Raw genomic sequence first — 26,188 nt, 5'->3', positions numbered from 1 at the left:
GATGCTGCTGTCAGAGCTGGAAGCCCTGGCCCTCCAGGCCCAGCACTGCTGTCCCTTTCCTCCATCTCTGGTGGGCCAGCATGGCCTGGCCTCCCTTTTCCACGCACACTGGGGAGTTCTTTAATTTAAACATTTTTACTTATACTAAATAAATAAATAAATAAATAAGTTTCTAAAATTTGGGAACTTACTTGAAGAGAACTAGAATGCCTTGTAGGTACAAACCATGACTAACATGTACGAGTATTCTTCAAAAATTTATTTATAGAAACAGATGTATCCAAAGGCAACATTAGACAAAAACAAAGAGGAAAGTGTGGAATGCCAAAGACACTTCAGAATCTCACTTGCACTTTACATTTCTTCACATGGAACTAGCACCATTTTAGTTCAGAAACCACAGATTTAATTACAATTGCTTCTAACATATAAAATCTTAGAAAGATTATTTAGCTATCTATAACAAAGTTCTCCCAAAAGCTTATTTAAAAATCAATTAGAATTTACCATTTGAAATTGATGCAGACGTTTTAAAAATTGATCCAATACTACAGCTTGTCAGAGGGAATAAGCCATAATTAGTTTTATTGGAAGAAAGTGCCTGAATTCAGCTTCTAGCTTCCTTCTAACCACCAAGCAGGTATGGTAAATTGAATTTTACCTAGGACTAAGAGTACATCTAAAACCGGTCTTAGAAAATAGTTCCCTAGACTATAAAAATACTAAATGGAATACAAAAATTTCAGCCTATACAGCAAATAGACTACAGCAGACAGATATTTAAAACATACCTACCATAATCATCATGAACATCAAGTATTATTCTAATAATTTTTCTATGATTCATTCTGATTTGATGGTTATTTCCCCTCAAGTTTTGTTATCACACCAGCTACAGAGCAAATTCGGTGTTTCTCGCAGAAGTTCCTGGAGGCACCACTGAATAATTTTTTGTACTCAACTGGTTCTCAAAGTGCTGGAAGTGCAAATGTAGCTGAGCCTGTGTTCTGAGATTAGGGGTCAGCAAACTCGGGCTGTGAATATAGCCACACTCGTTTGTTTCCATGCTGTCTATGGTTGCTTTCACGTCACATGACTGTATGTGGCCTCTGGGACCCCAGAGTCCAAGTCTTTACTATCTGGCCCTGTACGGGAAAAATGTACCAACCCCTATTTATAGATAAATCACTTCGGGAATGGTTTTGCTGAACAGGAACAAGGCAAAACCACCCCAGATGAAGAAAATTTTGGTTGAGGTTTGCTGGTTCCATCATATGCTATCCCTGCAGATCGAAATACTACACATATGGACTGGCAGCTCTGGGTATTGACATACCCTGTGGCATCATGAGCAAAGTCAGGCTACGATGGAAGTACCTTCCTCTTTCTATGAACTGGCCGTGATGTACCAAGTAACCCATGAACCCAATTATAGCAATTGCTTCCCGTTCAACCCAATCATCCACATGGCTCAAACATGATTTCTAGCCTTCATAAATCAATAGTCTTATACCCTTGACAATGGACAGATCTAGAAGTGGACCCTTCCCATCCCTCTGTATTGGCATAGATTCTATCAGCCCTGCACTGCCTCCCTTCTAGAATCCTTCCCTGTGACATGCATCGTAATAATTAGTACTACCGCTACTCCCCAGGGCCACAAACATGTCCCGCTTGACAAAGCGGACTAAGTTTTCGAGGGGGCACATGGGCTTGGAGGAATGCTTGTGGTGGTCCTGGCAAAAAGAGGTGTGGAATGTGACATCGACGCCATTATAAAGAATCCGGACAGAATGCTCACTTGGCTTTTCTCGGTCTTGCCAGAGCTCCAAGATCAACCTAGCTGCAAACCTTGGAAATCTGGCTTCCATCAGGCCCAAGGCGCTAAGAACCGGTGACAGAGTGACATCATGAGCAGAGTAGAGGGCAAAGACCTCCTCTCTCCTGCCCTCCGCGGCACGCTGCATCCGGTTGACAGTCTGGTTCAGGATGGGGTGGGCGCCCAGGAGCGCATAACCCAAATAGAGCTTCTTCTCCCGCCTCTCTCTCTCATCCTCTATCTGATGCGTCTTGATCACCTTAAAGTGCTCCATGTCGATACAGCCGTTCCTCGTGCATGGGAAGCTGACGTTGTGGCAGAAGCGGCAAAGCATGGAGTCTATGGGGTTGGCAGCGCGAAGTTGCTTGGTGGGGACGTCCACGATCCTGGCCATGTCCTCGTAGGTCCTCTCCAGCTGGCTGTTTTTCAGACGTAAGAGGTACTGCCGACGCTGCTCCTTTTCCAGGTACTGGTTTCTCATGGGGCAATAGCAGTTTCCAGAGCAGAACAGAGCGCTTGGCTGATGCCTGAAATGAATCTTCTTCCAGTCAAAATCTGGGAGAAAGCCATAAAGCAAGGCCAGCCCACTTTGTAGGGTCCGGCTTTTCCCAGTGGTCTCCAAGTAGAGGTGGTCTGGGGACCAGTCACTCGGCAGGAGTTTGTGTTTCTTTAGATAGATGTCCCTCAGCAGCTGGCCGTTCTGCAAATGCTGCACAACTCCTGAAACACACGGACACAAACTGTCCTCACTACCAGCTCAGCAGGAGCAGTAGCAAAGGGAGACCGAGTCAGGGGCCGACTCTGCAGTGCTTTCCATTGTGCATGGGAATATAATCAAAACCAGCATGTGGAAGCTACAGGAGTGGGTTTGTGTGAACTCACGAGGGGAGCCCTTTGGGATTATCCAGGAAGGGATGAGCAGAGGGGAGCACCAGGACCATCTGCTCAATCCCTCCCTCCCCTCGGAGGAGGCGTTGTGACAGGGGGCGCCTCAGACGGCAGCTGTCGAGCCTCCTGGCAGATGTCAAGGCTGTAACTGCCATGGGCTTAGGAAGAGCTTTCTTCCTCCTCCCCAGGGACACAGTATTCTTTAGTGTGCAGGGAGGGCCCACGGAAATCAGACAGATAAAGAGAAAAAGGTGCTGCTGGCTGCTTAGTCCTCTCACTGTTGGGGGGTTCTCTCCTTTGCCTCATTCTCCCTACTCTCCCAAGTGAAGGCTTGCTGCTAACCTTCTAGGTACATTCTGCCTAAGCCTCCTGGGGCATTACCTGCTCATCAAGGACATTCTGTCTGTGGAGATATGGAATGCTCTTTCAGACTCCTGGATAGAGTATTTGGGAAAAACAAAGTGCAGAACAGTACATTTATTATACTCCTTTTAAATAAAAATGAGGGAAAAATAAGAATGTGTATTTGCAGTTGTTTGTGTTTTACATAAAGAAACTTTGGAAGGATGCATAAGAAACTGGTATTACCTGGGGAGATAGGGGTACAGAAGTGGCAAATAGAACATGGATAGGAACAAGAATTTTAAATTTACCCGCCAACTAAAATTTTAAAAAGTTTTAGTCTTGAATTACCCCAGTATGGTAACAAATTATCTTGGGGGAAAAAAAACCCAAAAACAAAGAAAAGCCTTATCTTCAAATAGGAGAAGACAATCCCAGATGAAAGCAAGCTTACCCTCCAGGCAGCAGGATATAGGGGATGGAATCCCAGTAACAGATCTGCATTCTCTGAGGGTCAACCACACACAGTCCCCCACCCCGACCAGTTCAGATGTCCAAACTGTGTGAAAACCCAGGACAACTCGAGGCTGAGATGTGTGAGACAGAAGGCACGGCAGTGGCCCAGGAAGGGGAACAGCTCAGGAAAACATTACAAAGGACGTCTGCATCCCATTCTGAAGGAAGTTTATCGAGCACAGAATTCCCTCAGAGATCTGGGCTGACACAGGTCTTACGCATTTCCAAAATGGTTTGCAAAAAGAGACAAAACATGATGACAAACATTAAGAATCTGTGTCTGGCCTCCATTGGCCTCTGGGCCTGCCTTATATCTCCAGGCTGCTTATCTTAGGGTTGAGTGCTTCCCATGTTCAGACCTTTTTCCATTCAACCTCATAAAAACCCAATAAAGTAGGCATATTATTATTTCCATTTTCTTTATTTTACAGCCAAGGAAACCGAGGCCCTGAGCCAATCACTGTTAAGAGGTCGCAGAGCTGGCACTCAGCCACATGTGGGCCCAACCTTGCCCTCCTAGTCCCTGCTCGTAGCACCTTCTCCCCTGTCTTTTCAGGCAGAAATACGAAGTTCTAGCCATTTACGGCCTCTTAATGTCTCCAAACCCAGCCTGCATCTTTATGACCTTGATCATGCCCTTCGCCTTTCTCAGCCTAGAGAAATCCTTACCCGGTGCCTGGCTCCAATATGGGCCTGCTCTGTAGCCTTCCTTCTTCCTCCCCCAGGTCAGACCAAGAATTCCTTCCTGTTCTGGTTTCACGGGCTCTCCAGGACTTGGGCTGCGATTGCCCAGCCCAGCACATGCTAGCACCCTGAAAGGCACTTGACACACGCTAATCTCACTCACCACCAGCCCTGGGGGGAGGGGGCATCTGCAGTCCGTCCCATGGGCCCCTTCTACTCCACAGCCTGGGTTTCTTCCGCAGGCCTGCAGTAGCACGGTGAGTCGCCTCCGCCTCCATGCCCACTGTCCCGTAGCAGCTGCGTGCGGGCTCCTTTAGGACAAGGCCGGGAGCATCTGTTCATCCCGCCGCTCCCCACCCCTCTACACTCAGCAGCTGCCAAAGCATCTTGAATAAGAGTAGGCACTAATGATCAGGCCTCCACAGTTACTGCGGGGCGCCAAAAGTGTTTCAGTTATAAATGGTTATTCTAACAGCTATGCATTTTTAATGAAATTTAAAATAGAAGATAAAAGTGAGCATTAAAAGAGAATTAGGGAACAGGAGCAAATAGTACCGCGAAAATGATCTCTTGAGTAATGTTGATTTAGAAAGCGATGTAGATAATAGAATGACTGAGAAGGTAGGAATGAATGAGCATCTCTAAATGTGTGAGGGCCAGCTTCCCCCAACTCTTCTCGGGGAACAGCCCCTGGATTGAGAGGCTGGGTAGGCCTCCACTGCTCAGTGCGCAGTCCCCATGACCTCTGAGCCAGCTGATGGACACTGACCCCTGAAGGACCCTGCCAGATTTTCTTTCTCTCACGGTCTCTCAAGAATTTGGACTTGCCGTTCGTTTCTAGGTGAGGCTAGGACGGTCCCACTGTAGAGAGACACAAAGCAAAACTACAGGGCTGGGACAGACAGATTTCTTATTACTGGTTCCAGTCTCTGGAGGCCTGGTCATATTCTTGCCTTCAGAGTCTGGAGTCACCCTGAATCCATATAATGTCCATCTTTTGCTGGAGTTGGTTTCTGTCGCTTGCTACCAGAGGGTCTAACCAGTGGTTCTCAACAAGCGTGGCTCTGCTGTCAGGGAGGGTTTGGGGTTGAGTTGTCACAATGATACAGGGAGGAACATTCCGAACACCTACTGGGTGGGGGTCACGGAGCTGGACAGTCTCCCCAAAGAACTATTTTCTGACCCACTTTTGACGGTACTACAAGATATTACCACATGTGAAAAACCTGTTTAAATACTTTAGCCTAGAACCTGTGTCATAAATACAAAATCATTTTTACACATCATTAACGCCCACAGATTTTTTCTAGAAATACAAGAGAAATTAAGGGACATCTGTATTTTATTTTGATCCGAACTTGTCAAAAAAATCATGTCCCCCAATGTGGTGTTAAGAGTCCCCAATATAATATCCCTTGGTCTGCATTTGTAATAGTCACAGTTGCCAATCTACATTTAAGCATAAACAACCAACTGTGTCATTTTGTTTCCTACTGAGAGTGTGCTCAAACTTCTATGCTGAAACATACAGCATTGTATAATAAATTCATTTCCTTTTGTTTCTCCTTTATATTAGAGTACCTGATATAACTGCTCTTCTTTACAATTTTGTAACTAGAAAGGTTCTAATTATATTTGAATTTCACTTCAGGAGGGTTAAGGGAGCACCACAAGATACTTGTTACAGAATGGGGGTGGTTGGTCTGGTTGGATGCGAAACTCCTGTTTTAAACTACTGCAGACCTTGAGCACATGGAACTGATAATCAAAAGCTTTTGACAAAACTCCTTATTCAAGGCTAGTCTTCCAGAGCCTTCAGTTCAGCCCACTCTGTCACCATATTCTCCCCAATAATAATGGCTTCTAAAACATGGCAAAACTCTGCAGGGCCAACTACAGGACACAGACCTCCCTTTCATCGGAGCTGAGGTCCCACAGTACTGGTCGGACGAGGAAACAACATGGCCAATAGGTCCTCCCGATTCTCCCAAAAAGGCTGGTGACCACACAAAGGTCCTTTGAGGTCCCAGACTGAAGTAGGAAGAAGCTAGGACCTACTGGGGGCCTCCCAGTTCCTTCTCTTCCTAACGGAGGTAGCCCCACGATTAACTTGCCAACCTGCCCCGACAGGGGACTGGCTGTGTGAGGGTACGAGCAGGGCTGCAGAGGGAAAGCTGGGCTTCTGGGAGGGACACACTCAGCCCAACTCTATGCTCACTAGGGATACGCCCCACGCGTTTGCTTCTGAGATCTTGCACACGAAAACTTATCAGGTCATTTTCTTTGGAGTTTCTAAGAACATGGGATTGGTTATATCAATTATAGTCCAGCAATAGTGGGATAATTAATATGTAGACCCCAGAAATGATGCTGTTAACCAATGTTTATCAATAGGGAAAAATGATCAGAATGTACTGTTTAATGAAGAAGTGGGTTATCAAAGAGTGTGCTTAGTAAAATGCTACTGTGTGTGCATGTGTGCACGCACATAAATGAAAAAGGATGACCAATTTCTTCAGTGGATTGGGATTATGGGTACTTTAAACTCTTCTTCCTTTTGCTCAACTGTCTTTCCTAATTTCTCTTCCATGGCCATATACTGCTCTTGCACTAAGAAAAAGGGTTATTTTTAATTTTTAGAAATTGGAGGTTTACTTAGATACCTTGGTGCCAGTCGTCAGTTGTCCCTGTAAGCCCACAGTGCCTTGCCCAGGAGCATTCACTCCAATGTATGCCACACGGAGGAGGGCGCAGGAGACAGGGTAAGCTGAGGCTGTCACACGTACCTGTCTGAGTGAGCTCTCCCATCTCACACAGTGGATGATTGGGGTAAAGAGGCAGGGAGTGTAAGGGGCTTTCGAAAGAGGCTCCAGATCCTTTCGACATGTGACTAACGAAAGCTTCCAGTTTCGGGTGATACGGTTTCCTACAGAGAGAACACAGAGAATCAGTGGTCACTATGCTTCCAAACAGCCCACAAGGGTTTCCTCCACTTCAGCCAGCAGAAACCCTGCTCATCCATAACAACAGGTCCTGGCTCGGTCACTTTGATTTTTTTTTTTTTTTTAAAGATTTTATTTATTTATTTTGAGAAAGAGCATGCACAGGAGCAGGGGGAGAGACAGAGGGAGAGGAAGGAGAGCAGCAGATCCCCTGCTGAGCACAGAGCCTGCCAGGCCAGAGCCACCAGGCTGGATCTCAGGACCCCGAGGTCATGACATGAGCCAAAATTAAGAGTCTGAAGCTTAACTGACTGACTCACCCAGGCGCCCTTGGCACAATCACCTTCTTTTTTTTTTTTTTTTTTTTTTTTTAAAGGCCTTATTTGTGTGTGAGAGAGTGCACAAGCGAGCACACAAGCTGGCGGAGTGACAGGCAGAAGGAAAGGGAGAAGCAGGCTTCCCGATGAGCAGGGAGCCTGATGTGGGGCTTGATCCTGGGACTATGACCCGAGCCGAAGGCAGACACTTAACCAACTGAGCCACTCAGGAGCCCTTGAAATTCCAGTATCAATACTGCCCGACCCCTGACATTCGATGGGGCCAACATGGGCCTCTAACCTCTGCTACAGCATCCATCATCCTGGGTGCTGGGGGAGTCAGCTTTGCCCTCCACCTCCCACATCCCCAACCTGCAACCCCTCCTGTTTTTCCCTCCTCGGGAGGCTACCCACTGCCCCTAGACAGTCACGCCCAGGCCGGGAGTCCTCCTTGATTTCTCCCTCCCCTGCTCCCACGCATGCCATCTGCCACCCAATCCTGTAGCTGTGTCCTCCTGGGGCTTCTCTGCCCCTCTCTCCTGCACCCCTGCAGCCACTGCCCGGGTTCTGGCGCAGGCAGCTTTTGTCTGGAAGGCATGGGCTCCTTTCTGGCCTACCTGTGGCCTAATCTTGCCTTCTCCACAGCCTGACATCTACCTAAAAGCCAGGCTGGCTCTCCCTGCTCCTGTGCACCTCCCCCTGCTCCCAGGACTGGTGCGTGGCCTAGTACTCTGTCCTGGCCCCACCTCACTTTGAGGCTAGGGACCCCCACCCTCTCCATTCTAATGTTGGGCTCTGGTCCCACATAACCAAGTGCCTTCTGTCCCCCCAACACACCTTATTCTTTATTGTGTCCAAGACTTTCCCCACGCTGCCCCTTCCTCCTAGCAAACCCACCTCAGACTTCACCCTCAGGAATTTTTAACTCACCTCTGAGAAATCTCCTTCGAAGAAAACTAACTGACTATGAACCAAGATCTCTACAGCTCTCTACAGTTCACTCTGCTTTTTGCACATACAGTATCTCATTTTATGTGGGGTGGTAACAAAGATGTAAAAAAAATCTTTTTTTTTAATAATACCTATTAAATACCTATTAAAAATAATACTTATATTTCTGCCATGAAGTACATGGGGTAAATCAAGATTTAATTCATCTTTCTGGTTGCTAATATACACTTTCCCTGAATAATGAAATGACTTATAAAAACGTACACATTTTCTCCAAATAATGAGATGACCTATGGATATACACACCTTTTCTTTGAATAATGAAATGGCCTATGATGAATGTATACACATTTTCCAGCTGAACAGAAGTGAGCAGATAAGACGAGTTCCCAGGTAAGCTAAATCAGCATGAAAAGAAGCTAGGACTAATTGTTCTAATGGCAGACCTCTCCTGTTTGAAAGCCCGGTTAACTTTGGCTGCTAAAATGCTCTATCTTTCCAAAACATAATGCTAAAAAAGAGCCCATCTTTAAAAAAAAATGTTTTAAAATTAGAGAATGCGGACCCTGACACAGTGTAGTCTAATCCTCCTGGATTGCTGCAGGGCACTGGTTCTCTCCACAAAAACAGAGGGTCTGTTATTATTCCTGGGGCTAAATCACATAAATATTTGCAAACTGGGGAATGAGAGTTCCAGACTGACAATGAGGCTGCCAATATGAATCCACGTTAACAAAGCTATCTATCAACAGGAGTCAAATGTTCTGCTCCAGGCCATTATTTCAGGTTGGTGATTTCTGAGGCTCTGAGAAGGCTTTGCTGCCAATTTCAGGAATGAAATTTCACTACAGGAAGGGTTTGCTGAGCTATTGCAGCTTTTCAGAGCATCTGACTGCTTAATGATATGCTAACATCTAACTGTATAAATGACAATTTGGTTTTGGTCCGGAAAGATGGTGATTCATGGAAGAAAAACTTCACTTACAGGAGAGAGCAAATGGCCGGATCTTTTTAACAGGAAGAGGACGAGGCAACCTGAGTCCCTGGGCCTGTCCTGGATCGAAATGACCGGGTCCTACCCTGCCGAGTCCTCAGCTCCACCCCCCAGCCAAGAGGGTACGGGGCACAAGGCAGATAATCCAAAAACACGTGTGAATGAATTCGACTGGGAAATACCCATCCTAAGATGCTTCACGAAAAGGCCAAGCTTCCCATAGCAGTGAATATGGCAAGGTCCTATCCTGGTTTATGAGAATATTCATATTTCAATGGAAATATGAACAGAACTGCTAATTGTGACAAAGACTCTCTTTGAGTAAACTATAGTTAGGCTCCTCTGAACCCTCTTTCCAACTAGGCTTCAACCTTTGGACTTTCATATTCTTTGGACTTGTGCACTCGGTTTTAGCAAAAATCCTGCTAAGTGGGAGTTAGCCAGAATCTCCCGCTCTTGGTATCTGATCTTCATCTAAAAAAAAAAATTCCTCATCCCCCAGGTGGTATCTGCTCACCCTGGCCTGCCTTTAGCAATCTCCTCACCCTTGAGGTCTCCTCTCCGTCATTTTCCATCCACTGACCTCCACCCTGCTCCTTGGCTATAAATTCCCACTGCCCATGTTGTATTTGGAATTGAGCCCAGTTATACATGCAGATCTCTTTTCCCCTACTGCATTGGTTCCTGAATACAATCTGTTTTGACTGCTACTAACTACTGTCCAGCTCTGGTTTTTCTTTAACAGTGGTATGCTAAAATCTGTTCTCCTCTGGGGCGCCCAGGTGATTCAGTTGGTTAAGCATGTGACCCTTGATTTCGGCTCAGGTCATGATCTCAGGGTCCTGAGATGGAGCCCCATGTTGGGCTGCATGCTCAGTGGGGAATCTGCTGGAGATTCTCTTCCTCTCCCCTCTGCCCCCCTCCACTTGCATGTGCTTTCCCTCTCTTTCAAATAAATAAATCTTTAAAAAAGAATCTATTCTCTTCTTGGGAAATGGGTTAGATCCCATTTCTGAGGCCCTACATGGTATCACTAATAGAATGGAAGGATGTATCCCTCTACTAGGTTTAGGATTTCAGGTCATGGGGTGCCCCATGCATTCTTTTCCCTCCCAGTGCCTACTAGGTAGACATAGCAGCAATCAGGTTCAGTCATGTAGACATCCCTAGGGCATGATGGAAGCCATGACTGGAAGGGACCTGGGGACCAAAATGACCAAGTGGAGCCACTTCATATGACCTGGATCACTCATCTCAGACCCTCACACAAGGCAAAGATAAACTTTGTTATTTGAGGCAATGTGTTCTTCAGTCTCTTTGTTACCAAAGGCTAGCCTTAGTCTGACTAACACAGATGATCATGTCTGTCACGATGATTTTTTTTTCCAGGAAAAATTCATGTCATTGCAGCCTCATTGGAAATCCACTTGCCTACCGAAAATTGAAAGAATTAAAGGTGCTACTATCTTAAGGCTTCATACAATTCACTTCCAGAGTTTTTATTTACATTTTTGTACACATCATTTACATCCCTCTGTGCCACGAAGCTTGACACAGAACCCTGGGGCTAATCTATACAAACATGAGAAAATTTACTGTGCTTTAGTTATAACCAGAGCAATTACTGAGTCCTGCCAGAACATTAAAACAGAGAAGAGGTATAACACCAGTGATACTCTTATCAGAAGACACAATTCAAAAAAGCTTACATGGCTAGAAACTGGAATGAGTTCATACCATAGATTTTTAGAATTTATGTGAAAGAATTTACTTTATATTATTAGTGAAATGAAATTCTAAAAAGATCAGCTCAATATACCTTTCTTGGTCATTGGCTTTCTGGACCTCTGTGCACTACCTGAGATTAATTGCCCCTCATCCTTTCTTCAAACTTTTTCCTTTCTTAACTCTCCTAACATCGCCTCCTGTTTGCAAAGTCACCGTGTCTCCTCCTGGGATCCTCCTTTCTCTCTGTGCTACGTTCTAGGTTGGTGCTTGCCAGGACCCTGTTTTAGCCTTCCCTTGCTCCATAGGCTCTGTGATACCAGTCACCCATGGCATCAGCTGCCATGGACACGTGACCTCTCAAATGAACCCCTATCTCCCAGCAGGACAATGTATCTGAGATCAGGACCTGAGCCAAAGGCAGAGGCTTAACCCACTGAACCACCCAGGCGCCCAGGAACAGCCTCTCTTGTATGAATCTTTAGCCTCCTGCTCTCCCACTTCCTCCTCCCATCTGGTTACATACTGGTCTTACTGTTCTCATACTGAGCAGCTCTTCCAGCCCCAGGATCTTTGCACTTGCTGTTCCCTCTATCTGGAACACTCTTCCACCAGATCTGTACAGGGCAGGCTCCTTCATTTTTTTTTTTTTTAAAGATTTTATTTATTTGACAGTGAGAGAGAGGGTCACAAGTAGGCAGAGAGGTAGGCGGGGGTGGGGGGGAAGCAGGCTCCCCGCTGACCAGAGAGCCCGACGCGGGGCTCGATCCCAGGACCTTGAGATCATGACCTGAGCTGAAGGCAGAGGCTTAACCCACTGAGCCACACAGGCGCCCCCAGGCTCCTTCATTTTATTTAGGTGCTGGCCCACATCCCATCTCCTGGTATGTGGGCCCACCATGTCACAATACCTGATGCATAACAGGTGTTTGAAAATAAAACTTATTGAATAAATACGGACTGAAGTGAATATTCTTTTCTTCCTTGGATGTAGAAAAGAGTATCTAATTCATATCCGTGAATGAAAATTTTATTTTTTACATTTAATAAACACGGTGTATCTATAACTAATAACCTTACTGCTGGCTAAACGCTGTTCTAGGAGAGTGAAAATCGCACCCTTGTCATGAGGCACAAGGCATTCAAAGTCTTTCCACTGCAAAGACTCGGGAGAGCCACGGAACGTGTCACTGTGAAGGGAAACACCAGGGCCACCAACCTGCATGGATGTCAGCTCCTATATTCTCAGCTCACTGAAACCCTGCCTGCTGGCTCAGATACCCCCTCTCACTAGATTAGCGCAGCAGGCATAATCTAGGACCCATGGCCTTTCAGAGGTCATAAAAATTAATGATTAGTGAAGCTGAACTAGTACCTGGGAAGGCAGCAGGTGCGGCTAGTGACCAAGACCCCACAGTCCCAGGGGATTCAGGAGCCCAAAGTGGCGCCACGTCCTGGGAGTCCTGCTCACTCTAAGTGTGCATTTATAAGGACAAGTCAACTTCATGCTTTTAAAGATGGACTAAAGGACAATAATTAATTAAACAAGCATACTCTTTCCTCTTTCCACCGATGTCTTCAAGCAGCTCCTAAAGACACAGAATGTGCAGTAAAATAGAAGTAGGTCAAAAGATCAAGGCCAGGGCAAATGAGGGCAGAGGTAGCCAGAGCAGCCGGTCCCCGCAGGAACTGTGTCTCTCAAATGGGAACTCCAAAAATGGCCATGTCAGGGGATCCTGCCATGGCTGTGATGGAATAAGGGGCCCTGGGACCTGGCCTCATGACCGCGACCTTGCAGGGGAGAAAGGAGGCCGGGCCCAGCAAGCCTGCAGGCCACTGTAGGAAATGAAACACCATCATGGGTCCACCTCTCAGTATGACCAGCTCAGTGCTTCAGTCCTTCCCCTTAGTTAGACTTCACAAGGCTGTGATCAGGGATGGACTACTTTCCCCACATTCCAGGACGGAGTACTGAGGCTCACAAAGGTGAAGGGATTTGCCCTCTACCAGAAATGTTACAAGGGCCTCAGAGGGTTCCACAGCAGAGGCTGAAATCTATCATGAGGCACCTGATCGGTTATTTTGACTCATGATTTTCACGAAGGTCCTGAATTCACTCCACAACCAAGCTAGCCCAACAACTATTTCATGCCAGGGCACCATTGATAAATGAGCAAGACGCAATGCCCTTGAGGAGCCTCGTGGTATGGGAAGGGCAGAAGCGATCATGCTAGAAGACACACTGAAAAGAATGGAAGTGCACAGGGGAGGCCCTGCATGCTGGCGGGCAGCCGTCCCCAATGGACGCCTTCTCTAGGAACAGCTAGGGTAACCTCCAGAGCCTCGAAGTGCTCAGGGACACGACTGGTCTGAGGACAGACCCCCGGTCGGAACCAAGCCACCGGAATTCTCACATCTGGGAATGGGAAGCCCAGTGAGAGAAAGGGGAGAGAAGCCACGAGTCGCCAGGGCTAACACATGGTACTATCCAGAGAGTCCTTGAGGCTGCCCCGAGTCTGGCCAACCAAGAGGCCTTTTGGCCTATCCATTCCTGGGCAGTTCAAAGGGCAGATACCCACGGTCTGTGCTGGTGGAGCAAAGCCACTTCTCTGAGCTGCCCTCCCTGCACCCCACCCCATGTCCTCCTGCCATCCCGGACACTCCAGACCATTCCCCGATCCAGCCACCAGAGGATTAATCCCCAGCACAGCAAGGAGCCTCTATCCTTGCTCTAATTCTAAGGCCAGTTCAGGACTGGTCATTAAATATTTTGTTCTGAGACCCTTGCCATAATCCCCTTTATTAGTGGCAGTGCCTGATACAACCATAGAAGCCATCCTCACACACCAGGAGAGGTTCCCCGAGGCGGCAGTATCTCAGGGGAGTGTCTGAGGAGCTGTAGGAGTGGGTCACGTGGGGACGGGGCGAGCAAGCTAAACAGCAGGGGCAAAGGCCTGAAGGGGTAGGCGGCTGGCGAGAAGGGCCAGAGCAGGAGTAGAAGGTCCCAGCAGGAAGGCCGGCACAGAAGGCTAGAGGCCAGAGGAAGAAAGCCAGTGTCTGTGTGGCCTTCCACCCAGAGGCTTTTCTGACCCATGGGACACTGGGACATGTGCCCAGGCTTCCTAAACATAGACAGGACACAAGTACCCAGACTGTGAGCTCTGTGACCTCCAGCAGGAAAGGAGCACAGGAAAGCCTACAGTCAGACGCTAGTTCAGGATGTGTTTCTATTCATGGGTTCACTTTCTCTTCTCCATAATCCTGGATGGTGAGAAGCCTAGAGATGCTAAGAGTCACTCTGAGACCCCTTCCCTGGGGTTCACAACGCCATCCACTAGAAGGAACAGACCTTGGCAACAGGAAAGCAACCCACGGTTCCCCCAGACTGGCCCTGCGCAGAGCAGGCTGGCATCCAGAAGCATTCCATCTGCATGATGTCTTCCTCACTGAGCACTCCCCTCTGTCTCCTCTGCTCATTCATTCTGCCCTGTGAGGGGTGTTAGGTGCTCCCAGACACGGCGCTGAGGCTTGGCCTATCATTTCAGTGCCAACCCTGCCTCTCGTTTTAGAATCGTACCTTTTCCATATGCAATCTGTTGAATTATTTTTCATCCTAAGGGCTCTCAACCAAGAATGTGCTATTCTTATCCCACAAAAAATGAAAAGGTGGAATTTCATGTATATGACTCTGCAGTTGGTGTTCACGCTCTCCTCTATCATTTCACTCCCTCCTGACCCAGCACCTGTCCACGGCGGCATCCCCACGGCAGAGATGAGGGGGGAGGCCCAGAGACTGAGAGACCTCCCTGCTGCCCCAAGAGACCTCCCTCAGAGCCCCCAGGGTCTGAGGACATCTGGCCCAGTGTTCACTGCACCGTGTCCCAGCTCTTTCTCTGACTGTAGAACACAGGAGGGGACAGGAGACCTCACGCTGGCCTGGACCCAAATCTCACTTTCTCTGCTGTGTGGCCTTACACAGCTGTCCTTGCTTCTCTGGGCCTCCTCTTTCTCCACTGGGAAATGACAATTAACATGCAGGATTGTTCTGAAGATCAGGCTCCCAGCAAACAGGATGCGCTCGACAAGTGTGGCTCAGTCCCCTTTTCTGTTATTCTCCAGCCAGTGTTTTGACTGGGACACAGAAAACAGATTCTTAAAAACAACTTGTAGAAAAAGTGCAATTTACCTGTTGGCCACCAGAGTGCAGTCAATTTCTGGTCGCTTGGTTTTGGGAATGACATACAGTGGGTACCTGTCCCCATGTCGAATGAACACATGCACCGAGACCAGCTTAAAATGATGTGGAGCGTGACCTGTAGGAGAGGAGCGGATTGCCTGGTTATCATTCAGGAGGTGTGGACCCTGTCCACTCTGCAGAAGAGCACGGATGAGCGTGGCAGCAGGGTGCCATGGAGGGGGGTGCTCACAAGGAAGGTGGAGGAAGGGAGACAGGGCCAGTTAGGTCTCAGACACCCCCGCCCCCAAAGTAACAGGGAGGCTCTGGGAGTGTAGCTGGGAGCTGGCGGCCAGTAAAATGGGGACCTGATGATTCATGCAGCCCCTCTCACACCCACAGCCTGGGGGAGGCCTACGAAGGGCTGGAAACAATGACTTCTGCTTTGAAGCTCCATGAAACAGGGGCTCCTAACTGGCTCAGTCGACAGCATGCAACTCTTAATCTCAGGGTTGTGAGTTCAAGCCCCACATTGGGTGTGGAGCCTACTTAAAAAAATAAAATAAAGCTCCATAAAACAAATCAGGGCACAATATGATAAAAATATTCAATATCATTCTTGGATACATTTAAAAAAAAAACAGAAGTCAACACAGAAATCCTATTTTCCTACACCTTTACTGCAAGATACCAACAGAGCAGCCTGCATCCTGTGGATGTCCAAAGCCCCGAGAAAGTTTACTGGAAAGGGGGGTAGACAAGGGTGACGCCCTTGAGTCCATAAAGCCTGCCTTTCCATCTCTGGTATCTCAAAAGAAACCATGATGGCGAATGTGTGCAGAGTCTCTCTCATGAGCCATGTGTTATTCCAGAGTGGTTATGGAAGCCTCTGGGCAGCCTTGTGAATAGGGACTGCTACTTATGCCCATTTCACAGATGAGGAAGCTAAGACCTGGGAACTCATTCAAGGGCACAGCCTACAGGGTGTGAGCAGCTACAGGATGTGAGCCCAGGCCACCTGCTCCTTCCTACCATGCTGTGCTGCTTGAAGAACTACTAGAACTACTAGTCCCCAGGTGCCACACTGGGCGGAGCAGGCAGGCCTACCTTCCATGCTGCGCTCAGCCACGCTGGGAATGTTGCAGTACAAGAGAGCTTCGTAAATGGGGTCCGTCACGGGGGGCTCAGTCACCGGCTCAGGCATGACTCTCTTTCGACTCTTGCTACTCACTCCATTTTTAGCTGTGGACACTGGGGTCAGGTGGACTGCAAGGGAAGCAAAGCAGGTCATGATACGGGCAGTCACGGCGGGGTGGAGTACCAGGCCAGCCCCAGGGGCCCAGAGCACGGCTGGATTTTCACTGAGTAACTCTTCTCCCTCAGCACTGGGGTGGACTTCAGTCCAGCCAGAGGTCAGCTTCTCATCAAGAACTGTTTCTTGAGCCCCCACTTGGCCCTGTCTCTTTCTCAAGGCCAGTAATGAGCTGTGCAAAGGCAGGTGGGCCACCTTGGAGAAAGGGGCTTTGCTCCGATGGTAAAGGAAGAACTTCGTGCAGCCTGGTTACCTTATTCTTAACACCCTTTGAATTCTAGTAAATACCAGAGAGGAAAACCATCACCTCTTGAGTGCCTAGGAAGTACCAGATGTGCTGACAGATCTCATTTGGTATCACTGGCTTTGTACCTTGAGGTCCCCAGGAGCGCAATGACAGGCATCACTCATTAATCCTCACAAGACCACTTTACAGAGGAGGGAGCCTGGTGCTAAGCGGGAAGTTGAGGCAGCCGCCCAAGGCGGAGGTGGTGGACAAAGCCCCATGCCAAGCTCATTCCTCTGCCTCCAGGCCAGGTTTTCCACACCAGTCTTCCGGATGTCATGTGTGGGCCCTGCCATCTATCATCTAGTACCCCTCTTTTTGTGGGTGAACCGCTCCTTCCACATGTCCCTGACCCCAGCTGCGGATGGACATGTGACCAAGTCAATGAGGACAGTGATGGGGCAATTAGTCTTTTGCTTGACAGAGGCACTGTGCACACACTAGAAAAGGGTCTCTTTTGTATGCCGATCTCTAAGAACAGAAACCCAGGGCTGCCCCAGCTACCTGTCCCTCCTCAGAGAGCCTCTGTCTGCAGTGGGAGAAAATGATGCTGAGTAGAGACAAGGCAGACCAAGACATGCAGAGACTTAATCAGAGAGAGGGAGCGAGCTGAGGACATCTATTCTTGGAGACCTTGAGTTCAGATGTGGCTGAAGCCAGACCTCTCTTAGATGTCCCAGTTATAAACATCGTACATAACCCTTGTTGCTTAAGCTAGTTTGAATTGGGCTTTAGTTACTTTCAACCAAATGAGTCCTGACTAATAGACTTTATCAATTACTTATAAGCAGATGTAAGTCCATCTTCTGGGTCAATGATCCCCAACTTTTCCATGTATGGGGGACCTCTTTGCAGCATCACAGATTTTCTGGAACTCTCTACACAATGATAGTTGTATTTTTAGTATCCACCAGCTGAGGAAATGTACAGAAATTGTTGTGCCCATGAATCATTTAATTTCTAAAAGATTTATTAACCACCAGAATATACATACATACATTTGAACAATAGCTAAAACAGGGCCCAACCACCAGTTTAAATCCATTTAAATTCCCTAATTCCTTCTACAGATTTTTCCAAATAAGTACTTAAGACTTCCCTTGGGCAAACAGATGTCATAAAAAAAGGTAAAAGACAAACAGTCCACTCACTGAAAGGAAAATATTTGCAACCTACATAACAGACAAATTATTAATATCCAAAATACATATGGGATCCTACAACTAAAAAATTGGCAGGGGACATGAGCAGGCTGATTACAGAAAAACAAATGCCAGTGGCAATGAACCTAAAAAAAGATATCCAATGTTATTCATACTTAAATGCAGTCTCTGATCCCGCCTATCAGACTACAATATCATGTTTTAATAATAATAGCAGTACTGACCAGGGTGTGAAAACCCACTTCCACACCACAGGTAAGAGTGGAAATAGAAACCGTCCGTAAACATTTGGCAGTACCTACTAAATGTTCTATGTGCCTTATCCCCGATTCCATTCCTCCACATTTTGGAATTTGCTCATTGGACATCAATCCCAATCACAAAGCTGTGTGGCCAAGGAGATTCGCTGTAAGGCTACTTGTAGTAACGGGAAAAGGGCAACGACTAAATATCCCTCGTTAACAGAAAAGAACATTACATTCATTTTGGGAATATTCTGCTACAGTTAAAGAGAATGGAAAAGAATCAAAGATAAATGAAACCAGGTGAAAATACCAAGTTATTGGATAAGAAAAAAACAAACTATAAATATACGAATATATAAGCATCAGTTTATTATGTAAGTACATAGAAAAATGTCTATAAGGACATCCATTATAATGCAGCAGTGGTTTCCTCTGGGAAATGGGTGGAACAGGGTATGAACAAGTATTTTTATTGTTTTTCTCCGAAATATCTATCTTGTTTTACAGATCTACGTACATACACATTTACAGTAAGCACGTGTTACATACCTCCTCTACGTGTAGACATAAACGTGTCTTTCCATAACACCTAGATACACTTATCAGCACATTTTCCTTCCTTACTTGTATTAAAACAACCATCATAGAGCTATAGAACTGGTCCTTCACCAGTTCAAATTAGTCTTTTGGTTGGCCCTACAGCCACTTTCTTCCCAGCAGCTGGAAATGGCCAGAACTGCTAAAACACAAGCTCAGGTGTCCAGAGGTAATTTACCATTGTGGGATTTGGGCCAGAGCAAGGGAAGGAGAAAAGGATATGGATGAAGGCAGCATCTTAATGACCCAGCAATTCTGGCCGTGTGGTAACCCTCAGTCCTAAACTCTGCTCTTTCATGAAATGGTACCAGATTCTGGACCCTTGGCCATGCCTGTGGGCACATTTCCTTTGAGTTTGGGCCAGGCAGAGGTGAAGCTAAGGACACGTGAACGTATGAGTGACACAGGAACACTGGGACACAGGTTTGCAAGCTTACCCGTAAGCACGTGGGGTAAGGCCTATGGGGGCCACCACTTGGGAACTGCTAGACTGAATGTGTCCCCCTAAAATTCACATGCTGAAACCCTAACCCTCAATGTGATAGTACTGGGAGGGGAGGCCTTTGGAAGATGATTAGGTCAAATGGGATTAGCATCCCCATAACTGAGACCCCAAAGAGTAACCCCCCTGCCTGGCCTTCCACCATATGAGTTTACAGAGAAAAGATACCTTCTGAGAAGCAGGTCTTCACAGACACTGAATCTTCAGGTGCTTTGATCCTGGACTTCCCAGTCTTCAGAACGGAAAAAAATAAATTTCTGTTGTTTATAAGCTACCTCATTAATGGTATTTTTATTAAGCTGCCCAGTGGAATAGGAAGGAACGATGGTGGTTGTGTGACCCAAGGAAGCAGTGGTTTGAAAGACAGATAGAGACTGGGTGATAATCAGAGGCCTTCGGTCCAGAAAGATTTCATCTACTACTTTCCCGGCATCTGGACCTATTGGCCTCACCCATGCTACTGAGATCACCCCATGCTGTCTGCACCCTCCTGAGTCACCAGAATGCAGGGTGGGTCCACACAGGGCCCTTCAGTGGGCCCTCCAGATGCTAGACATTTGGGGGAGCTTCTGATGCACAGAAGCCAGGGGGCGAGACGTCTCCTCCAGATCCACCCTCCTACCTCCTCACCCCCAACTTAGTTCTCACTGTCCTGAACTGCTCGGAGCTGCCTCCACTGCCACACGATGTTTCTCCTCCACACCCCTCCTTTTGTGTTTAACTACCCTCATTCCACCACTGTTCCCCAAATCTGGCCAACTCCATTATGATCCTGGTGTCACCGCTCTGGGAAGCCCATTTCAACATCCCTCTTCCATTGGCCCCCCTGACTCCTGGTCCTTGCTGCCATCTTGGCTCACAACACAGTACCCATAAACAGGGTTGTCCACAGTTGCTCAACAGGCCACTCCAAATATCGAGGGAGTCAGGGCTGTATCTTGTTCATCTTTATATTCCCTGTCCGACCAGCACAGGGCAGGCGCCCTACATGGCTTGTTGAACTGGGGGCCCACTCTGAGCCAGGCTCTGGGCTCCACGCTTTTGAGGAAGTGTTTCACTGGACAGAGAAAAGACAGGCAAGGGCCTGGGTCAGGAGCAGATTGTTACTTAACAGCACAGGCCCCTGGGCCATAAGCCCCTGTGTGGCCTTGGGCCTCAGGCCACCTCAGTTAGTTGGACAGACTCAGTGACCCACAGGATCAGCAGGTGGTCCTACAGCCAGGTGTCTGCTGCCAGCTCATTTCCAGGGAGGCTCTGACTTGCACACAAGTTAGAGTCCCTCCACTAGGTGTGGGCTCGAAGCCCATGCCCATGGTCTCTAGCTCATCTCCCCATATCAGGGCTCTGGTCAAGGACAGATGACACACATCTACCTGCACACCTGGCTTTCCTCAACTAGCTTTAGCCTGTATGCAAGCCCTTCACAGGTGCCTCAAATCTGACTTGCCTGAGCGTTGTGCGGGCTCCCATCCCGGGGTCAGATCACCGCCCCTCCCTTTCTTCTCTGGAGGGGCACTCCCCGCCCCTGCCCCATGCCAACACTGTGGCCAGGTGGGGGGCTGCCATGCTGCTCCTCTAAGATCCCACCCATGCCTTACTAACTGACAGGGACCCGAGTCTAGCCACTTGTGCCAACGAGGGCCCTTTCGAGGAAAGAAAGGTTTCCCCATGTAGAAGCAGCAATTTCATAAGAAGTGAGGTGGCCTCTTGCCATCCCTACCTGAGGCTATAGGCCACTTCCTACTGTCCCTGGGCCTATGTGGTTCAGTTGTCAGCAACTCCTCTCCTTACACTGATATCCTGGCAGATCCAAATCACGTGTTAGGGATCCACAGGTGTCCTGGTGAAGGCAAACACGACAGGCAAAAGTGTTGGCTCACCTCGCCATTGCTGGCTCAGCTGCCTGAGTCACATCACTGACCATGCCAGCAAAGACCCTCATGGGGCCAAAGGCACGGCCCCACCATGTGCCTTTTACCTTCCTCGCTCCAGGGCCTACTTCACCCTCAGTGCTGGGCTGGTCATCTTCCCAGCGGACGGTAGTAACCTCTTGGGACTTGTCATTTCTGGGGCCGCTAAAGTCTGTCCTCCATCACGTGTGCTGCCATGGCTGTCCATGGTTCTGAATGCAGGGAGGTGGTAGGGAGCTGCGGGCTACTGAGTCACAAATGTGGGTTCGAGCCCCAACTTTGTTACTTCCCAGCTGCATGACCTTGGGCAAATCCTCCTGCCTCACTATGCCTCATGCCCTTCCCCTATAAAACGAAGATGATGGCATCTCCACCAGAGTGGGGTCGTGGATGGCCCAAGACATCCCCTGTAGGACACTGAGCTGTGCCTGCTGTGTAGTTAGGGATAAAGAAGTGCTATTTGCATGGGGTACCTGGGTGGCTCAGTGGGTTAAGCCTCTGCCTTCAGCTCAGGTCATGATCTCAGGGTCCTGGGATTGAGCCCCACATCGGACTCTCTGCTCAGCAGGGAGCCTGCTTCCTCCTCTCTCTATGCCTGCCTCTCTGCCTACTTGTGATCTCTGTCTGTCAAATAAATAAAATCTTAAAAAAAAGAAGTGCTATTTGCACGTCTGTCCCCTTGAGTGATTATTCTGGCTACTTCCAGGCTCTCAGAAGGTGCTCCCTTCAACTTGGGATCTGGAAGGGATGCTGCCCCTCTGTGTCCATACCTTTCACAGAAACACAATGAACCAGTCTCCTGTCCCCTCTCAACCACCCAATTTTAGCAGTTTTTCTGACTCCTTTAAATACATCCAGCTTATCTAAGATGGCACCTTTTTTTTTTTTAAACTCCACACCCAGTGAGGGCTCAATCTCAGGACCCTGATATCAAGAGTCACATGCTCTACTGACTGAGATAAGATGCCCCCAAGACGCCACCTTCTTATAAGCTAAAATACCCCTAGTTCTAGTATCCCCCAATAATCCAAAGGCTCTTGAATTCTGTCTCCTTCACTGGCCTGCCAAAGAATAATGATTTGCTCTACAGGCAGTTCCCACAATTCCCTCAGTGCCCCTCCACCCACCGAGTTGTCTTAAAGGTCCATCATGCCTCTGCCCTGCACTGAATATAAAAATGTCTGTGAGTAGTTCTCAAATATAAACCAAATGGAGACCCATTCTGTTATTTGCCTTTGGCCATTTGCTTTTAGAGGCAGGAGGAGAAATCACGCTTAGGGGTGCAAGGCGGAAATCAAGTCCACATTTGCATACTTTGAGAAACTTGGTTTTACATGGGCAAGACTGATCAAACAGCTGAATCTACCCGTTCTGAACCATCCACTTTGGGCCACAAAACAATACCAACCTTTCCTGTTCTCAACTATTCTTCATTCCTTATTCTTGTTGCCTCATGGTGAACCACTATTAGGTAAGAATCTAGTAAGTGCTTTTGGTGCCAGTGATAAGCCTGGTCCCATTTAGAGAGCCAGCAAACCACAGGAGGTATGGCTCGTGGGGTTGGGACTCAGCACAGAGAACAGGCTGGAGGTTTTGCCCTGGGCTGTTCCCAAGCTCTTATCTCCCCTGTGTCTGACCCTCCCTCTGACGTCAGCCACTGAGCCATCAGTGCAAGGACTGCCAGAGCACAGGGCCGGGTTCTCACGGTGGCCTGAGCTTGAGCCCAGCTGTGGCCTCCCAGAGGGGACAGGAAACCTCACTGTCTTCTTAAGCAACTGATAACTGGCCTGGCCCAAACAGAGTCCTTTGGATTAGATGACAGAAGTCCCAAAGACTCCAAATCATTACAGAAACTAGAAATCAGAGAGAAATCCAAGGACAGGCCCCCAGAAAGAATTGAGAGAGGAACCTCAGCCATCCTTAACCACTTAGAGAACCTTACCACTTGAAAGAACCTTAGCCATCCTTAACTCATAGCCTGAATCCCCCCTGCCTCCCCTTTGGGAATCTGACAAAAGTTACTGCTCCTCAACCCTGAAAACGGGCTGCACACACAAGCTTCTGAATTTGCATTCTGAGGGTTCACAGGAACCCCCAAAGCCACACAAGACAATGCTGACAGCTGTGGACTCAGGATAACAACCCAATGTGCCTGGAAATAGGTTTCTGATTTTGACACCCTTGATAGATTTTTTTTTTCCCAAAATGAAAAGGGAGCTTTACAACTCACATAAACATGTGTTCATCCTAAAATAGTCATTCAACACTAAGGTATAAAAAGAAGTGAAAATCACCCATAATCTTATCACCCGGAACAACCCACAGTCTATATTTTAGTGCATACGTATGGCTGGATGTCTTGCCCGAGGTGTCTGTGCTTCTGTCTCTGCTCTGAGGAGAGTCACTAAGGCCCAAGAGCATCATTTCCCTTCCCCTCAAGAAACAAGTAAGTTTTCCGGGTCTCAAAGGCCTATCTTTTGGGAGCACTAAACCCCACGGAGCCACCAAACCAACTGCCCAGGAAAGCGGCTGGTCATCTGCCTTCTGTGGAAAGGATCACGAGGAAGAGACAGCCAGGAATGAGGGTGCACTTTCGGGAAGCCCCCGCACTGAAAGACAATGCTGAGCGGGGGCACTCACCCTCAGGTGCCTGGATGGACCGGCCAGCCCACCCTCCAGTGGATGCCTAGGGTGGGGGAGAGGCAGAGCTCTGGCTGGCTTCCAGGTTCCCCAGAGGACACCCCCGGGGAGTGGGGTTCCACCCCTTAGATGACACAGGAAAGCCAGCGAGGGAGGCAGGCAGGGGCATGAGGTGATGCTGCGGCCCAAGCCCGACAGGTCAGAGGGTCCATGGGTCGTGGTGACTCCTGGTCCCTTCCGCCCGGAGGCAGCCTGGGTCTGCGGGGCACATGAGGCACTGGCTGAAGACAGTCGCGGGGCTCTCTCTGGGTGTGGCCTGGCTCCCTCAGATTCCAGATTCAGATTCTGCCCTCCAGACCTCCTTCCTGGTAGTTTCAGGAACTCCCGGGCCACCCTCCCCTCGGGGAGGAGCTGCTCCTAAGACCAGGGGCTCCACCTCTGATTACCACTGACCTCAAGTCAAGGTGGACTTTCTCAGGTTTTTTGTTTTTTAATGTCATCCAGCTTGGAGCAGGTGCACTGTTGCCAAGACAACCCGTGGGGGGGGGGCAAGTTCATCAGTGCAGTTGGAGCAAATTCCCTCCACCTGGGCAAACTCCCACTGTGTCCTTGGCTCCCCTCCACAGTGGTTAATCCAATGTAAACATCCTCCCGCTTTCTCTCCTATTTTGTCCCTCTCCTCACACAGTCTTGGCATAGGCAGATGCTCTCCCTGAGTTCACTGGCTACTTTTACTAACATTCTCTTGTTTTACTAACTAGCCCCGATAGTCTCCTCTTCTCTAAAATGGGAGATTTCCTTCTTGCCGATACTGTTGACACACACACGAGTATTCCCATGTAAAATACCATATGTACTTTTAGTTCCTCCATTATGGACAACCTTGCAGGTGAATACAGATAGGTCTGTGTAAGCAGAGCATAGTGGCTGCAAGAGGATTTACTGTTGGACGCTCTGGCTGCCTTCCCCCCTTTTGCCTCTTGTAAGCAATAATGCACTAAATACCTTTAAACATACATGTCTATCCTCTCGTCTAATTATCCTTCGGAGAAATTCTCTAAGATCAGAAAGTGGGAAGGAAGGAAAGAAGGAGGGACGGAGAGAGAGAGGAAGGGGGGAGAGAGAGAGGAAGGGGAAAGAGAGAGAGGAGAGAAACAATGTCCTCCCCACCCCCAAGGGATATTAGAAAGTCCATTTTTAGCTCATGGAAGGGCCTGCTACATGATACTCTGCCCCCCGCAACAATGTAACTAAAACATAAACTTAAGACATAGGATGAGGAGCGCCTGGGTGGCTCAGTGGGTTAAAGCCTCTGCCTTCGGCTCCGGTCGTGATCCCAGGGTCCTGGGATAGGGCCCCGCATCGGGTTCTCTGCTCAGCCGGGAGCCTGCTTCCCTTCCTCTCTCTCTCTCTCTGCCTGCCTCTCTGCCTATTTGTGATCTCTGTCAAATAAATAAAGAAAAAAAAATCTAAAAAAAAAAAAAAAAAAGACATAGGATGAAAGCTGATCTGTCACACTTAATTTTGACACCTACAGAATTTTTTCACTCAGAGATATTTATTTAACTCTATGGGGTAGTTGGACAGGAAGGATTCAGAGAAAAAGCAAAATTAAAACTCTCAGAAATCAGGGGCACCTGCGTGGTTCAGCTGTTAAGTATCTGCCTTCGGCTCAGGTCATGACCCCAGGGTCCTGGCATCGAGTCCCACACTGGGCTACCTGCTCAGTGGGAAGCCTGCTTCTCCCTCATCCTCTGCAGCTCCCCTTGCTTGTGTTCCCTCTCTCACTATATCTATCTCTGTCAAATAAATAAAAATCTTAAAAAAAAAACCAAAAAACTCTCAGAAATCAAACAGAAAATAAACCTCCAAGAAAACTGAAATAAAAACAAAATACTAAATGTAAAACTTAAGTGATAATGATGAGATTAGGATATTATATACAGAACTTCTTGGGTTAAAAATGCAAGCCATCATGGGGCACCTGGGTGGCTCATTGGGTTAAGCCTCTGCCTTCGGCTCAGGTCATGATCTCAGGGTCCTGATCTCAGGGTCCTGAGATCGAGTCCTGCATCTGGCTCTCTGCTCAGCAGGGAGCCTGCTTCCCCCCCCCCCTCTCTGCCTGCCTCTCTGCCTACTTGTGATCTCTCTCTGTCAAATAAATAAATAAAAATCTTTAAG

General features: G+C 48.0%; 1 protein-coding gene across 4 annotated transcripts in view; it reads right to left on the bottom strand.

The window, feature by feature from the left end:
- Positions 1-238: 238 nt before the first annotated feature.
- The window catches only part of PXYLP1 (2-phosphoxylose phosphatase 1), a 70,542-nt gene continuing 44,592 nt past the window's right edge, over positions 239-26,188 (bottom strand). For all 4 annotated transcript variants that reach the window (XM_032852365.1, XM_032852366.1, XM_032852367.1 and 1 more), the window contains 4 exons: positions 16,460-16,618; positions 15,365-15,491; positions 7,036-7,175; positions 239-2,539 (listed from right to left, as the gene is read on the bottom strand). In XM_032852365.1, coding sequence (XP_032708256.1) covers positions 1,599-2,539; positions 7,036-7,175; positions 15,365-15,491; positions 16,460-16,618 — 1,367 coding nt within the window. In that variant the 3' untranslated portion in view covers positions 239-1,598. The remainder of the gene's footprint in view (positions 2,540-7,035; positions 7,176-15,364; positions 15,492-16,459; positions 16,619-26,188) is intronic.

The sequence above is a fragment of the Lontra canadensis genome, unplaced genomic scaffold, assembly GCF_010015895.1.
Source record: "Lontra canadensis isolate GAN:19392208 unplaced genomic scaffold, GSC_riverotter_1.0 scaffold6, whole genome shotgun sequence".
Lineage (NCBI taxonomy): Eukaryota > Metazoa > Chordata > Mammalia > Carnivora > Mustelidae > Lontra > Lontra canadensis.
This window is presented reverse-complemented; position numbering and strand designations above follow the sequence as displayed.